Source organism: Cotesia glomerata, linkage group LG4 (genome assembly GCF_020080835.1).
Source record: "Cotesia glomerata isolate CgM1 linkage group LG4, MPM_Cglom_v2.3, whole genome shotgun sequence".
Classification (NCBI taxonomy): Eukaryota; Metazoa; Arthropoda; class Insecta; order Hymenoptera; family Braconidae; genus Cotesia; species Cotesia glomerata.
In genome coordinates, this window is record NC_058161.1 from 27441035 (window position 1) to 27461605 (window position 20571).

At 31.9% G+C, this 20571-nt stretch overlaps 1 protein-coding gene across 1 annotated transcript in view; it reads right to left on the reverse strand.

The window, feature by feature from the left end:
* LOC123262506 (complexin) overlaps positions 1–19940 on the reverse strand; it is an 84657-nt gene extending 64717 nt beyond the window's left edge. Inside the window, exons 1-2 of the mRNA XM_044724754.1 lie at positions 19748–19940; positions 2061–2187 (exon numbers count right to left, since the gene is read on the reverse strand). Coding sequence (XP_044580689.1) covers positions 2061–2115 — 55 coding nt within the window. The 5' untranslated portion in view covers positions 2116–2187; positions 19748–19940. The remainder of the gene's footprint in view (positions 1–2060; positions 2188–19747) is intronic.
* Between the last annotated feature and the right edge of the window lie 631 nt (positions 19941–20571).

Genomic DNA, 20571 nt, shown 5'->3' on the forward strand with positions numbered 1-20571 from the left:
TTACACAAAAATTATATTTTTGCGCTCGAAGAGCTTAAAAAACGAATGAATTATTGAGCACTTAGGTATGGAGGTAGCGGGAAGTTGCAGGGATGGCCTTTAGGGTCAACCGTTTTCCTAATTTTTTTTTTATTTGAACAAACTTTGGTGTACACTAGAAAAAACTATTAGAAAAATTACAATGGTAACATGGTAATCCAGGACCAAACTTCCAATACGGCCACTTTCATAATTTGCATTTTAAAATTTAGGATCGTAAAAATTAAAATATTTATTATTTTTATGATATGTATCATTGTAAATTTTAAAATGTAAAATTATCAAAGTGACCATATTGAAAGTCTGGTCCTGGATTACAATGTTAGCATTGGAATGATTTCTAAAATTTTTTTTCGTATATCATACAACCAAAAACACAACAAAGTTTAAATCGTTAATTGCTATTTAATTAAAGTTTGAATCTCTAGCGAATTGTTACATCAAATCAGCATTCTACATCTCGACAATAGATGCTATCATCATTCACTTCACTGGAGATAATTTTGTAAGCCATCTTCAAAGTGCTCGACTGAAGTTCTAGACTCTAGTGAAATGATGCATTTAATAGTGTAAATTGTTGTTTAATTTTCAAAGCTATCATATCCATTTTCTGGAGTTTAGACACAATGTGTTGTCCGGAAGTTATTTTACAAACATAAACATAATTAACATAAGTATTTAGAAAAGTTATCGGACGTCTCAACGTCAGTCAAAGCTTAAATTAATTTGAAGATACGCGTAAAAAAAATTGTAGGGAAAATAACAATTATCACATTGTAATCCAGGACCAGACTTTTAATATCTTCACTTTCATAATTTTACATTTCAAAATTTGCGATGTTATATCGCAAAAATTCGAATATTGACTACTTTTAAACTCATTTTTAGGATGTTACATTGTAAATCTTAAAATGTAAAATTATGAAAGTGAAGATATTGAAAGTCTAGTCCTGGATTATGATGTGGAAATTATAATTTTTCCGTGTACATTTGATGAATGTACTTTTCACCTTTTCCAAAGAAGAATCCAATAAATTATAATGTTTTTATAATGTGAACTTTGTAAATTATAATACATTTAACAGCAACTTGCTTCTGTGATAATTTCATATTTTCTTGAAGTATAAGAAAAATAGAATGTAGTTTTGAAATCATTTTCTTTTATATTCACATCATTGCTCTCTTGAGCACCCAATAACGACAAAAGAAGATTAATTTCCAAAATTCATCATCCAGAATTTATCCATTCTTCAAGACTGTCATCCTTCGCCTGTTTAATAATTTCAAAATGGACCCTCTTACCACCGGATTCCTCAAATAATCCTAATGCAAAACTACCCTCGACAAAAAATTGAAGCGATAAATTCCCTCGGAAAGAAGCACTCTATCAAATGACAATATCAATTAATAATTTCATCATACAAATCCACAAATCAATTAACCATACTTCCAGTCGATTTCAATTCATCTATTAATAGTTTCTCCCTTTCTTCTTTCTCTCTTCCAAAAAAAAAAAAAAAAAAAAAAAAAAAAAAACACCCGATCATTTCACATTCCACATGAGCGATACATAAAACACGACTGTTTATCAACTGGATCAACAAAGTGGCAAAATTTAAATTTCTATCCCTTTCCAACTGCGGATTCTCCTGTAAATCCCTAAATCCCATAAAATAAAATTGCAAAAGAAAATTCCAAATAACCATCCACCAATTATTAATCCGATTAGAGAAAAATTTTTATATGGGTTTAAATTTCTTTTCATGGCTGTCTTCTGGTCTTTCAATTCTCTTAGAAATCTCTCGGGGTGTGCTGATATCTTTTCTTCTATCAATCCTCTCATCGCGTCTTCATTACATACATACATCGAACGGAATTATTAGAAGCGGTTTATTAAAATCTCTCTCGATTCCAATTGACGTTCGTAGCAATTTTCCACCGTCATCAGCATCGTCATCATCATCATTATCATTATTACGGTAAGTATCTTAGGATAAGGAATGAAGAAGAAAAACACTCACCTTTGACAGCATTCAACTTGTTTCCAACCATCTGCTTTGCCACAAAAGCCGCCATTTTGCTTTTTCTTTTATTAACAACTGTCTTTAAAACTTATTTATTTATTGAATAGTCAACACCCCGTGTCACCTGAAATCAAATATAACAATAAATTATTAATTTTTGTATAAAATGGAAATCGTAACAATAGACATTTTTTTGGCTTTAGAATATTTTTTGGAGCAGAAACCAAAATTTTTTTAGATCAAGAAACAATTATTTTTTCAACTTGGTAATCTTGATCCAAGATTTTTTTATTATCAAACCAATATAATTATACATTAGGTTTGACTTAGGCTGGCAATAGCCTACTCGGCTCGGTGCCCGCTTTTCGAAAGAGTGGGACCCGGGTTCGATCCCGGCACGCACCAATATTTTTCAGAGATTATAATTAAAAATATGTGCGTTACATTGCCAGCCTCTGAAAGTGGCAGAGATAGCCGGGTGGTACACGCCTGACTTGGGCGATCACCCAGTTAAGCTACAACTTAATTGGGTGACCACTCTAATCAGCGTTGGCTAGCACGAGGGATCTATGCACACTAGGAGAAGGGCCTAATGCTCCAGTGGTCGATAAAGAAGAGTTTCTTATCAATCACTGTAGACTTAGCCCAGCTCCGACTGTACTACCATGGGTTTTCTCTGTGGTTTCTCCATGATTCTGTTCCAACAGCCTGAGAAGGTGAGGTTCAGGGTGAATACGGTACAGAAAGCACAAGTCGGGCCACAGCTGCAAAAATAAAGAGCAGTAACCAAACAAAATCATTAATGTTGAGAAAGGCTTGGGGTGTAAACCCAGGTGGAAAAATATTATAATGTCATCATAATGATTTGCGCATTATAATGTCATTATAATGCGTGTCAAAAATATTTATTTTTCTGAAACTTCCCATCAAAAATGTCAAAAATACCAAAAACTCTGCTTTAAGATAATTAGGTTTGAGCTGGAAACAGTCAAAACGAGAAAGGTCTATTATGATAACTTCAAAATAAAATTTTATGAAAGATTGGGACCTCAACACCAGATTTGTAACTTCCCGCTAAGAAAATTGAAGATTTTCAAAAATCGGGAAGTTATTGTTTTCACCCCGTTTTGCAAAAATCGAGTTTTCATCAGATCTCGACGTTTGAAGGTCACAGGAAGCTTCCCTGACTATCCCCGTGGGGTTGTCACGGTGTCTGTATGTATGTGTGTGTGTGTGTGTGTGTGTGTGTGTGTGTGTGTGTGTGTGTGTGTGTGTGAAAGTATGTGAACCGCTTATAACTTTTGAACGGCTTGACCGATTTCATTGTGGTTGGTGCCATTCGAAAGGGCTTAACCAAACTTAGATTTTAAAAACTATTTACACCGATTCAGATCAATAGATTTTGAAAAATCTTCAAAAAACTGAAAAAAAAATTTTTTTCAAATGTGGTTTTTTTTGAATAACTTTTAAACGGCTTTATGGTTCAATTCCAAAAACTAATCAGCTCTTAACCTCGAAAAACCACGTCGATCGCCACCAGTCCAGTCAAAATTGGTTGATTCGTTCGAGAGATATCGTGAACGAAAGAAAACCGAAAAAAGTGTTTTTTCGGAATAACTCCGAAATTCCTAGCGCGATCAATTCAAAATTTAAGATTCTTTGTGAGGCTTGAAAAACTGCATCGAATGCTGCCAACCGCGTGAAAATCGGTTTATTTATTCAAAAGTTATTGCGGTTCAAAAATTCAAAAAATAATGTCTTATCAAATCTCTATCAGACTTTTGAGCTCGAAGAGCTCAAAAGCATAGGAAAGAAATCTCTTTGAGTTCGGAGAGCTCAAAATAACCCATAAATTGTATTTTTAAGCTCGAAGAGCTCAAAAACGTCATTGGTGCAGTTTTAAGCGCCTAAGTATGGAATTAGCGAGAAGTTGCAGGGATGGCCTTTAGGGTCAACCGTTTTCTTAATTTTTTTTTTATAAAATATAATATTTATTTGTACGGAATGAATTATTTAATTTTTAGAATACACAGCCGCCTTTGGGAAAGAACGAGCTTGGAAGAAGGTAGACAATCAAACCATAAAGCAAAGTTTCCGAAATAAATTGCTAGAGTATAGAGACTAATAATAAGTTTCAGATAAAAAATTATTTTTAAAAAATCTTTAAATTATTGTGTTCTTTTTCTTGTTTTTTAATAAACATTTATTATAAAAATTCAAGACGATATAATAATTATTAATTAATAAATTAATTTAGCTCAAATTTCAGCGTTTCAAGGTCAAGAAAAAATATTTTGGTGCAGTGTTCCTGAATTGTTGTACAATTTTTTTATGAAATTTGAGTAAACCTCCTTTGATTTAATCGTTTAAGTAAAGCTTATGGAAAAAACGTCTTAGTGCTGAGTTCCTGATCTTTCAGAAAATTGTATTTTAAAGTTATCAATTGACCTTTCTCGCTATGACTGTTTCCAGCTCAAACCTAATTAATTATCTCAAAGCAGAGTTTCTGGTATTTTTTAGATTTTTTATGGGAAATTTTGGAAAAATAAATATTTTTGACACGCATTATAATGCGCAAATCATTATAATAACATTATAATATTTTTCCACCTGGGAAGGGGCATAAAAAGCCTATATACTACAAACTCATAGAAATAATATATTTGTGAAAATTTCTAAATTGTTATAAACATTAATTTGAATTAATTTCAGCTTATTTCAATACGATAGTTTACTAAACGTAAAAATATATTTTTTCCATTAAGATTGTTAAATTTTTACTGCGACAATTAATTAACCTCATGCAGTACACTGATAGAAGGATTTATTTGTATTAAAAAAATATTTGTTAATAGTTAACAAATCATTTATTAGAGACCATTTTTTAGTATCAAACAAATATTTCTTAGTATTTAAAATGATTTGTTTGTATTTAATAAATCTGATATTTATTTATTAAATATTAATAAATCTTTTTAAATACTAAGAAATATTTGTTAAGGACTAAAAAGTGGTCTCTAATAAATGATTTGTTAAATATTAACAAATATTTTTAACTATAAACAAATCCTTTTATCAGTGTAACAGTCTTTGTTTTGAGCCAATAGCAGTATGCCTCGGAATAACGCAAAAAATTTTCCCGCCCGGAGCAAATTGTATAGTAAGTGTATTGTGTGCATAATGCAAAAAGCATAGACTACATTTCAATGCATTTATATAGTCTATGATTCTTCGATCGCTCCATAAGTTATACAGTCCAGTATCACGCTAAACTTGCCACAAGAAAATAGTAGGTTCGATTCCCAGCTAGAGTGGAAATTTAGTTTTTTATTTCTATATCTTTTCACAAGAAAAGATCTTGGGAAAAGTTAATAATATCTTAACTCTACGCATAAAACTTTAAATAAGTCGATGTAGCCTTGAATGGAGACATCGGCTTCTTGACTCAAAGTGATCAGAGCTTTGAACTATAAGTATACATGATTCATCCGAGAAACCATAATTTATCTTGATTGAAAATAATATCTCTTGCTCCAATTGATAAAATATTAAAATTACTTGAAAATATTTTCTACGACAGCTAAAAAGACAATTAAAAAATTCCCTGACTCTTCATATAAGAGTCTTTTAATTATGTAAGAGTAACTTTTTTTCTTTAGAAACAAAAATTTTGAACCATGAATACGGAATTTAAGACAAAAATTTATTGGATTCAAAATATTTTATTTTCTTATAGTATCTCATACTGAACTGACACGTAAATGGTAAAACTTTAGATAAAGACAATTTTCTCGACATTTTTCAATAATTTCTACCGGGAAGTTATTGAGGTCAAACCTTTATCTCATGAAAAATTAAAAGTAAAACATGTGATAGTAAGTCGGAATTTTTATTCAAATATCAATAGCACTACAGATATTGTATTTTTATTTTTAAAGGATATAAAGTAGTGCGGAAAAACTTGCTCAAGAAAAGAGAAACTATAAAAAGAAAAATTAAACAACAAAGAAAGAAAATTGACAAACAAAGTCATTGGGGAAAAATTCTCAGCGGGATTGGATGTCAGGAAAAAACTATACTATTCAATATAGAAACAACAGAAATACGAAATACAGAGTATTCGAGGTCAATAAAAAAACTATATCAACCAAAGAGTCTCAAGTCTTAACTAAATGTTATATATATATAGAAAGATAAAACGCAAGAAAAAGAGAGAAGACTATATTGACGCCGCAGTTTCCACTTTCCAGCGGCATGTCGTCGCGACGTCCAATATATATATTGTGGTTATTAGTGGAAGCTTGATTTTCCAACACAACGTATATCAACATCAATCTACCCCTATTTTCTCCTCCAACTTCTATGCTTTCTCACTCATTTAGACCCTTGAGTAATCAAGCACTAACCGAAGGAAAAATTGTTAAAATTGCCTATCTCCCCCTTTATTATTTTTATCATTATCATTATTGTTGTGTTTTTTTTCGATGGAATTTTATTATATTTATTTTTTTACTTTCAAGCGATTAGCAATCGAGGATCGATGAGTTTTTTTTTGCATGCTTTTATAAGCGAGAATATTAAAGCTTATACTTTATATAGGAGTAAATATAGATATATGTACATAAAGTGTATATTTGTGTAAGTATATGTCTAGTGGGTATATCTAATAATATCGAGAAAATCGATACCCACGTTTTATACCCGGTATGCACGTTATTGTGTGCGGTAAGTTTTACCCTCAACTTTTATGTTTTATATATATTAATATTTTTTATCTATTTGTGTCTTATTGTCCCTAAATATAGAGCACGGAACAGTCGTTTTTTTTTTTAACTTCCCGCTAAGAAAATCGAAGATTTTCAAAAATCGGGAAGTTTTTTTTTACCCCGTTTTGCAAAAATCGAGTTTTCATCAGATCTCGGCGTTTGAAGGTCATAGGAAGCTTCCCTGACTACTTCCGCGAGGTTGTCACTGTGTCTGTATGTGTGTGTGTGAAAGTATGTGAACCGCTTATAACTTTTGAACGGCTCATCCGATTTTATCGCGGTTGGTGCCATTTGAAAGAGCTTGGCTAAACTTTGATTTTGAGTATAATTTGGACCGATTCGGATCAGTAGATTTTGAGAAATCTTAAAAAAACTAAGAAAAAAAATTTTTTCAAATGTGGTTTTTTTTGGATAACTTTTAAACGGCTCTACCGATCGATTCCAAAAGCTAATTAGCTCTAGACAATAAAAAACCACGTCGATCGCCACCAAGCTGGTCGAAATCGGTTAATTCGTTCGAGAGATATCGTGAACGAAAGAAAACCGAAAAAAGTGTTTTTTCGAAATTACTCCGAAATTTTGGATTCGATCAATTAAAACCTGAAAATTCTTTATGAGGCTGATAAAACTGCGTCGAATGCCGCCAACCACGTAAAAATCGGTTGATCCATTCAAAAGTTATTGCGGTTTGAAAATTCCAAAAGTAGTGTTGAAACTTCTATCAGACTTTTGAGCTCGATGAGCTCAAATGCATAAAAATACTATCTCTTTGAGCTCAGCGAGCTAAAAATATCACATAAATTATATTTTGAGCTCAAAAATCTCAAAAACGTCATAAGTACAATTTTAAGCGCCCAGGTTTGGAATTAGCGGGAAGTTGCAGGGATGGCCTTTAGGGTGAACCGTTTTACTAATTTTTTATTTTTGTGTTAAGAGGTAGTCAATTTTCAGAGTATTGGAAGAAATATCAAATTTTTGTATCGGTATTTTTTTTCGTGCTTTGAAAATTGTAATCGATTGAGAAAATTGAACATTTTTTAAACAATTCTCAACAATTAACTGATTGTTAAGCTTTTGAGAGTTTCAAATGGAAGTTCCATGGATAGCCTAGAGAGTTTTTTTTTTTAAATCTATTATCGTCCAGTAAAGCTTGATACTTTTTGGCAAGAACTACTCTAGTTTTAATTCACAAGAGTCTTTATTTGCTCGTAAAAGCTTTACTTCCAGGTTGAAAGTAGAAAAGCAGATAAAATTTCCCGCTACGTTGCAAATCGAAGGCATACTCATAAAAATTATGGATTATTCATCAACATTCCGGGTTGATGTAGAATTCAATTGCTCAAAATTGATATAAAAAAAGTAGACGCAAGCAGAAAATTCATTTTCCACGAGTAGATATCAATTATTTCCAGAGAATAATTCTATTAATAAAAATAATATACTCACGGCTACTGAGTGGCCATTATTTATTTATAAATTCATAGTTGAGTGACTTCTCATTTATGATTAATTGCGTTAACGTTTGATGTCAAATAGTTCATGAATATTAAATATTTAAATTATAATTAGTGGTCATTTTTGTTTGCTTAAGTATTTTCGACTATTCGAACGGAAAATTATTATTATTGTGAGTGTCATTAATTACTTTTATAAATGTTTTGACAAAAAATATTACTAATACACTAACTTTGTTAATAGATTCACAGATAAAGACTCATAATGTACCTCTAGAAGAAAAGTTTAGATCTGACAAAATATGATTGAATCTAATCAGGTAAGTCATATTCAGGCAAATATATTTATATACTTGTTCTACCGACTGAACTACTCAAGAATTAGGATTTAAGTATAGTAATTTTTCTATAATAAACTCTAAGCAATAATAACTTTTCTTCCCAGTTAGGAAGTTTAGATCTGACTTGAAATCATTGAATCTGATCAGGTAAGTTATGAAAGTTATATTCTACAGATCTATTTATAAGTTTGCTCTACCGATTGAATTACTCAAGATTTAATATATACATTTATTTGACTTAATAAATATTTTTGCAACAAAATATGCCATCCTCAAAATTAAAAAAAAAGTTAGGATGACGGTTGACCCTAAAGGCCATCCCTGCAACTTCCCGATCATTCTGTACTTAAGCGCTCAAAATAACACATTACGTTTTTGAGCTCTTCGAGCTCAAAAATATGATTTTTGTGTCATTTTGAGCTCTTCGAGCTCAAAACTCTAATAGCAGTTTAATAAAACGCAATTTTTTGAATTTTCAAACGGCAATAACTTTTGAATGAATAAACCGATTTTCACGAAATTGGTGGCATTCGACGCAGTTTTTAAAGCACCAAGAAGAATTTTCAAATTTAAATCCATCGAGCCAGGAGTTTCGAAGTAATTCCGAAAAAACACTTTTTTCGGTTTTCTTTCGACAACGATAACTCACGAACGAATCAACCGATTTTGACCGGGTTTGCAGTGATCGACGTGGTTTTTTGATCAAGACCTGATTAGATTTTGAAATTGATCGGTAGAGCCATTCAAAAGTAATTCCAAAAAATCCACGTTTCTAAACATTTTTTTTGTAGTTTTTTTGAGATTTCTCAAAATCTACTGCTTCGAATCGGTCTAAACGGTATTTAAAATCTAAGTTTGGTCAAGCCCTTTCGAATGGCATCAACCGCGACGAAATCTCCGCGGGGAGTCTTCCTAGGACCTCAAAACGTCAACATCCGTTGAAAACTCGATTTTCGAAAAACGGGGTAAAACCAATAACTTCCCGATTTTTGAAAATTTTCAATTTTCTTAGCGGGAAGTTAAAAAATCTGGAAAACGGTTGACCCTAAAGGCCATCCCTGTAACTTCCCGCTGATTCCATATCTAAGCGCTTAAAATTGCACTTATGACATTTTCGAGCTCTTCGAGCTCAAAAATATAATTTATATATTATTCTGAGCTCTCTGAGCTCAAAAAGTTAGCTGTTCTTCTAGCTTTTGAGCTCTTCGAGCTCAAAAGTCTGATAGCAGTTCCATACAACAGTATTTTTTGAATTTTCAAACCGCAGTAACGTCTGAATGAATGAACTGATTTTCACGCGGTTTGCAGCTATCCACGCAGTTTTTCAAATTCTATGACATACTTTTAAACACAAACTGATCAAACTGAAAATCTTAGAGAAATTTGAAAAATTCATTTTTTCCGAATTTTTTCGACAACGATCCACGACAACTCACGAACCAATCAACCGTTTTTCATGTTTTTAGTGGCGATCGATGTCGTTTTTTGGGCTCTAATAATTCCGTTATCTTATCAAAAACAATCCAAAAAGAAATGTCGAAGTTATGTGAAAAAAATACTTTTTTCGAAATTTTTCGTTTTTGATAACTCTCGAACGAATCACCCGATTTTGACGGGACTAGTGTCAATCGACGCGGTTTTTTAAATTTAAGAGCGGATTAGTTTTTGGAATCGATTGGTAGAGCCATTTAGAAGTTATTCCAAAAAAACGATTTTTTAAAAATTTTATTTTTGAGATTTCTCAAAATCTAGCGAACCGAATCGATTCAAATTTTTACGAAATTTAATGGCAATGATACTCTTTGGATCGCTATCTATTTCGATCTGATCGGTCGAGCCATTCAAAAGTTATAAGAGTTTTACATACATACACACACACACACCCACACACACACACACAGCCGCACCGACACCATTGCGGGAATAGTCAGGGAAGCTTCCCGTGACTTTAAAACGTCGAGATCTGATGAAAACTCGATTTTCGCAAAACGGGGTGAAACCAATAACTTCTCGAATTTCAAAAAAATTTCAATTTTTCTCAGCGGGAAGTTAAAAATGTAGGTTGAAACGTTACGGATTATTACTCAAATATAATTAGGTCTATATTTCTATAGTGAATTGCTATCGGTTCGAATAAACACAATTTTCTCTACAAGCCGGATCTCATGTAAATTCAATTCTTTTCTTAGGTAAATTTAACTACCACCCAGAGCAATATTAACATCAAAGAAAGCGCTTGATCTTCCAGTTTTAAAGGAGTTTCAATCGCTGTATGAAGAAAGAAAAGTTTTATTGAGCCGAATAAAAGAATTCATGATAGTTTAGATTATTTATGAGATCGCTATGTTTGGATAACGGTTATTCCGTATTATTTTGAGTATTTTAACGTTCAAAAGTCTAAATTGAGATGTTATATTTGAATATCAAAGTTAGAAATCGAAAAGCTTTTGTTGATGAAATATTTTTACAAAAGATTATTTTTAAATTTAAAGTTTCAATAAATCTGTTATAAGAGTCTAGTTATTCGTTGTAAAACAAGCTTTAATTATTAATTATACAATATATTTTCTGTAGACTGGTTTTTATAATACTATAAATCTGAATTTTTATTGGCTGTCCAGTCTATTGCACGAATTTTTTTAACTAATTATTTATCTAATAATTTATAATATCGTTCGCCTGTATTCCCTACAGGCATAAACGATTTTAAAATTCGTATATAAATTTGTCATTAAAGGTAAAAGATAGCTTATATTAAGGGAAGAGCAGTTGGCGCGATACCAAAAGATCCAGGTTCGATTCCTGGTCTGGGCCGTCCGAATTATTTTTTCAGTCAAATTTACCTTTAATGACAAATTTATATACGAATTTTAAAATCGTTTATGCCTGTAGGGAATATAGGCGAACGATATTATAAATTATTAGATAAATAATTAGTTAAAAAAATTCGTGCAATAGACTGGACAGCCAATAAAAATTCAGATTTAATTATTAATGTTTATTTTTAGGTCATATCACTTTGTATTTGCTACTAATGTATCGTTAGAAACAAACTAACATCCGCTTCCCAAGTGACATTTGGTTAATGCATTTTACTTTGCTTTTAAATCATTAAGAGCATTTCAATTTGTTAGACTCCTAAAATCTCCTACTTTGCTTCACAAGGTTAACTACTTTTGCTTATTTTCGTATTTTTGATGCATAAGTGAAGTAAAGTTTTTTGATGCACTTGAATTTGCGATACATACAAGCTTCAAGTTATGATGCATCCATTACGGAATCGAATATGTCGTTACACGTATGAGTTCCTGTGACGGATGTAAACATAACTTTAAAGGAGAGTTTCACAAATTCAAGTGTACCAGATTCCTTACTTTATACGTATCAAACAAAATTTTTTTGTAATAACAACTACAGAAGTATGACTTGAGAGAGTAAAAAAACGAGAATTTTAATAATTATACATAAACTACCGGCAAGTAGTAAGGCCTCTATCAAAAAAAATCACATGAGTTTATATGGGAATCTACATAGGAAACTATGGAATTCGTATAGGAACCCATAGGAAGTATGGATTCTTACATAGGAAATCTACATAGGAAATATGAATTCCTATAAGAATCTACATAGGAACCTGTGGGTTTATAGATTCTTGCATGGGAAATCCACATCGGAAGTATGGATTTCTATAGAGAATTTATATAAGTGGAATAAACATAGAGCTTGTAAGAACGTGACTTAGCCAGTGAGTAGCGTAGAAGACTGTCAACCATGAGGTATCGGGTTCAAGTCCATCAGACGTGAGTAGTTTTTTCATTAGATAAAATTACAAAATCCGTTTTTTAGAATTAATTTCAATTAATAATTAATTAATAGCAATTACTTCATAATTATTTTTCGCCTGATTAATATGGGAATCTATGTAGGATCCTACCCTGGATTCCTATATAGGAAACCATATGGGAATCTATCCGAAAACGCCATGTGGGAATCCAGGCTGGTTTCCCATGTTATGTCCACCGGCAAATTTTTATTTTTAATTTAAATTACCCACACAGATGGAAGACTTCTCCATGCGCGAAAGCCACAATAAAATATAAGCTACGTGACTCCTGGTTGACTAGCGGGGACTTCTGCAAACTCAGCACCGCGAGCATTTAAAAACGAGAAACGGAGACCGCTCCAGGTCTTTGTTAGTTAATTTGACTTCCGCGTTTAACTGACGGGCCCGTGCCTTGTAGAGTCCTTTGCTTTAATTTGCACCGCACTTAAAGGAAGTTTGGACGCGGTTTAACCGGCAGGCCACGTATTAATTTTAAGTATCTTAGAGAGTCGTATTCTCAAAGTTCTAATTTGCCCTGCACTTAGGCGAGAATTCGGCCAGTAAGTTTATTCAAAATTTCCTAAAAGCTAGTTTTGCGCACTTTACCCTACGGGGGACTGGAGGACGTTAGCTCAATCAAATTATTAAAATTCATTAAATTAAATTACGTTAAAACCAAATTTGTGAAAGTGTAAGTTTTGGCGTTTACAAAAATAAATCTAAATAAAAGTGAAATCAGTTTTAAATCAGTTCATTTCACAAAATAAGAAGCCCGTAAAGCAGCCCAATTCCATCCTAATCCATCCGCTGCAAGGACCAATCAGAAGGCCCCAATCCAAGAAAAGGCGCTAACAGCAGCCCCGGAATCACGGATCAGGTAATAACTAAAAATCCTGCAAAGAGTAAGTACATCTATTCTTAATAAAATCCGTAATCAGTCTCAAACGAAGGCGTGGTAAATTCGTCCGTCGAAAACGTCCCACATAAATAATTAAACAACGGAATTAAAACCTCCGTTGCGTATTCTTTAAATTGTTAGTCCAAACCTCCACCGTTTACGCTACCACTTAAACGCCCTTGGACATAACACCCATATGGACTTTTTTGATAGGGGCCTAGCTAAGGGAGATTACGAGAAAAATCGAAAAAATTGCATTCAATTATCGAAATGTATTATTAATCTTCATTTTAATACATTAGCCATGAAACATAATGAAGCGATGGTCATTTTTACCATTAACAAACACTAAATTGAACTTTTACAAAAACTGTACGAATAGGCGTTATTTTACTACGATGGTTATTTCACTACGATGGTTATTTTACTAAGATGGTATTTTACTCGAAATAGTTAAACTATTCTTTATAAAATTGATATTAGAGATCAATTATAACTTAAATTTAGCAACAATACTTTTTAAGATATTGATAAACATTAAAACGATGATTTTAAATCATTAAACCTAAAATTATAAAAAATGCTTATAATTGACTCAAATCGTTTTTTAGAAATTTATCTGCGCTACGATAATACATGACGAAAGATGAAACGTAGAAGACAGGAAACGTGGTATCGGGACTCTATAAACTTTTCGCGACATTTCTATGCAAGATGCTTCTACTAGAGTAGCCTTGAGCGGAAGCGGTTATGTTAAATATTTTTTCTGTCACTGAGGCCTTGTTACCCGCGGATACCTTATTATTAATATTGAAAGTTGACAGTAAATTTATTAGTATGTGTCGATAAATGTAAATTTTGAATTATATTTAGATTTTGGCATCCCGTAGCAAACGATCCTAGCAATGATGAAAACTTCCGATGAACTACAGTATTTTAAAGATCTGTGTTAAAAAGCAGAAAGTAGAGATTTTTCGATACTTGCGCCTAAAAAGTATTCAAAGTATTGCTTGTCGAAAAAAGGGTATACTTGAGACCCGGAATACATCTTTATAAAGTCATACTTCTGTAGTTGACATTACAAATATTTATTTTTTACTCTTTCTATAATCATTATCGTCAATCTACCGTAAAACAGCTTGAACTAAAAGTGACATTAACTAATTAGTGAGAAAACTGAACTTTGACATTAAATTCGTAACTTTTTTTTTAACTATCTAAAAAAAGTCCGCATACACGTTTTTAACTGCTCAATTATCTATAAATAACATCCGAGTATGAGCGAGCAATTAAAAAAAAAATATTTTCCATATTTAAATTCTTTGCAAGAGACAAATTTATTCGGTAAATTTCAAAATTGTGTTCAAGATATATTTCTGATCTTTTGATTACTTTCGTAACCATTAGTCTAAATACTAAAGTCATAAAATTTTTTTTTCAATTGTGACTTGTGTCTGTAATACCTCGAACTTTTCGTTAAAAGCAACAGAAAGTTCGGCAACTTTGTAAACTTAGTTGGGACAAGAAAAAGCCGAGGATAGTGTGAAAGAAAGACAATACGCGGATTAATACTTTTGACTTGGGTAGTCACCCTCACCCTCACGGCTACGAAATAGTGTTTCATTCCTTGTAGTACAATATGCTGTTTGTATAACATAAATGAACCAAATTAGTCGAATAGTTGAGGAATATTAAGCTTGTACAACAAGATTTAATATATTTCCTCGTATACATCAAATTTGTGCTTTATTCTCGCTCGAAAACTTTTCACTAATTTATTCGTGATAAATCACGCTTAGTTTAGAGATTATCTTAATATACTACACCACTTTATTATGAAAGAATGTTTCGAGAAGAAGCTTTATATTGTTTTAGGATTTAGATGAAATTTTCAATAACAGATCTTGGGTATCTCTTACAGATTGATATTTTCGTCAACATACCTCAAGTTTCCTCGAGTTTCTTTAGGATCGAGCATAATCTTAATCAAAATACATATGTACGGGTTAATATTGTTATTTTAGATATAAAAATTCATGATTGATTTAAAATAACAAAATTTGAACTTATATATAAATAGAGTTTTCAATCTTCGTTCAATTATGATTAACTACTAGACCAGATAGCTTAACTGGTAGAGCCTTTGGCGCGTAACCAAACGATCCGGGTTCGAGTCCCGGTCTGGGCTGTCTGAATTATTTTTTCGGTTACCGAAAAATTCCTACTGAGTAAGGTCCCTCCTCCCCCATTTATCCTTTATTTCCCCAGTTCCCAAATTTGTCTTTAATGACAAATTTAGCTATAAATTATGGCTACACTTCCAATAGAAAAGAAATTTTTCATTGCGTGTAGAGAATATTGAGATATACATTCAGGCCAGCTTTTATAAATTTTAAATTACAATATCGAGAGATAGACAAAATATTAACGAGTAAATTGAATAAAATTTTAAAGACAAACGAAAAAATATCGTCGACCGTCAATTTTTCTTTTCTTCTTGAAATGGATATTCTTTAAATTCTACTCCAATGCAATTTTTAAAGAAAACAACGCTTATCTATTACAAAATAAATAGAATAAAAATCAAATGATGTATAAGTGACTTTGATTGTTCATTAGATAGAGATAACCTTTCGATTAAACTGGAGAGTTGATAAACTAAAGTTTGTTTTCGCTGAACGAACAAACTTATAACTTATAACTTGTAAGTTGCTGATGAAATTATCAGTTTCGAAACTGTCATCGTATCAAAGGAACGTAAACAACCCCTTCCTTCCTTCGAAGACGATGATGAAGAGGTTATAAATTGGAGGCTGATCAATTAAATCAACTTTATCTTATTATGTGAATTCATACATCAAATATTTCAATTAACTTCATTGTTCTACACAAAATGGCTGCAAGTTCACAGATACACATACAAAAATAGTAGTTGAGTTAGAAATTAGTGTATTTGACACTGGAGTGTTATCTAATACGATAACATTCGCAACCTGACATCTAAAGCTGTCAGAGTATTTCGGAGAATATGTAAACGCTGGGTGGTTACATAGAGAATAGGTTATGTGAAACGTTTCTCTGTCTATTGTCTAGTTAATTAAATGGATAAAGTAACATTGCCTTACTCGGGGCATTTTGTCTTTCTGACAGCGGAATATGAACACATTATTCTACCTTTGTCTTTTTATTTTCCCATTCTATTATTTTAAATTTATATTTTACATTATCCATTTTATGTCTCCATTTCATATCATTCTATTTCATTCTCAAACAATGTTGCGGTAACTATTGTTCCATATATTCCCAATATTCAATAGTGTAAAGAGTACTAGCTTTGGATTAAACCAATCCAGAAGTTTGTTTGGCATAAAATGCTTTTCATTTTTCATTTTCCAACAATTTATTGATTCGCTTATAGTAGAAACCGCATCTGTGTGTAAAGCTGCTCAAGCCGTAGGCGAGATATGAGTACGCTACAATTTTTTGCAACTGAACATTGAAATTTTTTTCATGTTTTTCGGAATTTGATGCACCTGTCAATTTTGTTCGTTGTTTTACAAATTGCATATGTTAATTTTATTGATTGTGAAAAGTTCGGCTATTCCAAGTTAGAAGACTTTTTTCCTAACTAGTTTCTTCGTAGTTCAAATATAAGGTTGGACGTCATCCAATTTCGCTAAAAAGAAGGGAAAAAAAATTGTTCTATGATCATATAACTTTTGCCAAACTTAACCCTTCAGTGCTTTTGTGTTTTTTAGTAGCTTTCTTTACTGTCACATTGAAAAAAAAGAGTTTTGATCGAATCAGGATCAATTTTTCTAATTTATCAAAATTTACTCTGAAATCATGAAATGTCTGGCTTGGGAAGAACTTGAACAAAAATTTTAAATAATTCTTTGAATTGTATGAAGCGATCGGTAAAATTTTGAAGAAGAATACTTTGAAAACTGGAACTGATTTGAATGACTTTTAGAAATCAAAATATCGTTTCAAAATTTTCGGAATGTACATCAATTTTAACGGAAAAAATAATAAGAGTATCGAAAAAAAGAATGAAAATAAATAAGAAAATTCATTTTTCTTGCAACTACATTGATAAAAAAAATTAACTCGATTCAAGAAAAAAAATCTTGAGCAGAGAACATCGTTTTGAAGAAATTTATAGTCTTGAATCAAGGAGAAATTTTTTTGAGCTAAAGAATTATTCTGCTTAGCACAAAAACATGAAAATCTTCAAAAAGATCTTCTTAGTTCAAGATTTTTCGTCTTGATTTAAGTTAATTTTTTATCAGTGTAATAAAATTGTAGATTAAAGCTAAAACAACAATAAATTTCAATTTTTTCATGAAACTGAAGAAGCTAATCGTTAAGACAATTAGAGTTAGAAAAATCAAGTGCTTGCAGTAATATTCAAATTATAAAGTGTCTGAATTCAGTTTCGTAAATATCTGCGTCAAGTATTGATTCAAAGTAACCTACTTGAAAATAAATTTTTTTGTGTGAAACTTAATATTTGACTTTTCTCCAACTTTATTCTAATGTGTGTCTGTTGAACCATGTATTGATTATACCCACTGAAACCCATCAATAATTCACGAAAAAGTCTGCTCGCATTCAAGAAAAAAACCTATTTTAAAAAATTAATACAATTAATGAACGAATTTACATTTTTCACAACATGGAATTAATGCTCGTATTAGCAAATGTAAATTAGTATCGTACATACCAATATTCCCGGCCTACTAGCCACACTGTTTGCTCTCTAAACAATACGTTCCAACAGTAAATCAATTGTTCGAATGGTCAAATCAAAGATTCGTTTGAAGTCAAAACAGTTTTGATAATTATGATTAACCGCATATTGTTCTAGAACAATAATCCAAAAGATCTGTTCTTTTTCTAAAATCTTGTCAAGGGATTTCTTCTTAATTTAATACCGCTCTGTACCCGTAAAATTTAATTAACTGCATTGTTTGCCCAACAAAGCATTTAGAAAGCACGAATTCCGTTAATATATTCTTGTAGTTTCGTTATAGGTTTTTTTCAATGAAACCTAACTTTGTATCTGCCTAAGCAATCAATCAATCACATTGTTTGCTATAGTATTTAAATATTTCGCAAAATTCAATAACCTTCGTTAGCAACAAAGTCGTTGTGTGGTTTCCCGTTATGAGACAGTAAATAAAAATATTCGTTTATCCTGAAACTTTTTTATTATTAAAAACAATAAAGCCTTCGAAGGAAGAAATAAAACCGTACCTACATTGTTATAACTCATACTTCATTCGCTAGACCTAACCCTACTTGGTAGTTTGTTTGCAATAAATATGACCAAGTGGTAATGTACCTCCATTCTTTCAGTGTGTGTAATATTGCAAGAACGATAAGTTTGTACGCTTGTGTGAAGAACTAGATACGCTTGTATGCACTAACGTTTTGTATGCACATGCATGAATGCCTTCACTGCTTTTATCATATATGTGTATATATATATATATATATATGCCGTACTTATCCTCCCTCACCTCGCCCACCACCACCCCTATCTTACCCAAGTAAACCCATATGTCTCGCAAAAAAATTACGCCATTTTTTTTTTTTTTTTTTTTTTTTAAGATTAAATGTATTCATAATTCATAACGAGATTCTTGCATAAGCCTACTTTTTTTACGCTGTTTTTTCTTACGCTTCTTTAAAAATTAGCTAAGCGATAGCGTCCCGAAGTAAAGATAATTTTTTTTGTGTTTCACATGTTTTGTCTATAAAAAATATAATTTTCCTTGTTTTCTTCTCAATCTCTACGAATTCATTAAAACAAAAAAGTAATGCCATTCAATTCAATCGAATTGACGCAACAAAAATTGAAAAAAAAAAGTCTTTTTCGTTTTCACATATTTTACCTATAAAAACAAAAATTTACTTTTAAGTGCTATTGAAAAAAAAAAAAAAAAAAAAATACATTGGAATCTAATCAATTCCACTCTAGTCGAAGAAGCGTAAAGCGAAAAAAAATTTTTTTTCCGTTTTTCACATAATCTGGCTATAAAACCAGAATTTTTCTTACTTTTCATCACTATCGATTAAAAAAAGAATGCAATCTAATCCATTCCAGTCTAATCGAAGCATCAAGCTTTACTTAATTAACTGTAGTCACCAATTCAATTAAAAATCCATCAAGATTTTCTTTATTATCGATCAAATGGTAAATATTGATCGTCCAAAATAATAAAATTATCAGGTCAAATTATGTAGACACTCATTTAATATACATAATACGTGAGTATGTATACATGTGTATGTATAGATATGTTCCATACATATGTACACAAACACACACGCACACACTCACATACACCAAAAACGAAAAAAAAATTTTTTTTTAGTATATATAAAAGTACTCACCGTTATTGCTTGCAAGTAATGGCGCAACAGACACGGGTAAAAAAATACGAATAATAATAATTAGTTAAATAATTTGAAGAATGATTAATAAAAAAAGTAAATAAATAATAATTATAGCGCCTTGGAAAATAAAGGCGAAAAAAAGGGAATTAAAGTCTCGTAGCAAATAACGGTCTAGTCATAGACTGAATCCGAGTTGAGACTGAGGAGACAAAGTGTTAAAACGTATGATAGTGGCGCCACTGCGGCCATAACGCACGACGGCAAACGGCAGTCTCGAATCGATCGCCGCCATATTATAAAAGAAGACGAAGAAGTACGAACTCCGCTTCTCAGTAGTGGTAGTAACGGTGGTAGGGTAGTTATTGGCGTTAAACATTCACGTTATAAGGGTAGTGGTGGATAATATTTGAGCGTGTGAGGGTGACGTGAATGTGTGGGTGAACAAGTATGCTTGAATTTATACATATAAGCTTTTTATATCTGTTTGTATGATTGTTTGGTAGGTTATATGAGATTAGGGAATGTGAGGAGCAGTTTTGGTCTGTATGTTTGTGTGAGTGAAGAGAAAGGGCGTGGGGTACCCGGAAGAACAGCGGGTGTAAGAGGGTGTACGGGTATGTGAGGGTGAGATAGAATTCGAGCTTGACGACTCGACTTTAGCTTCGGTTTCTGTTCGCTGAGGGCGGGGCAACCCCTTTTGCATTGCTCTTTCTATGAAGACGATGATGTCTTATTCTCTGATAACTTTTTTTGGAATTGTACGGATTCTGTAGATGCACTTCCATGGAACATTTTTTCGTTCTATTGTCAGATGATCAAGT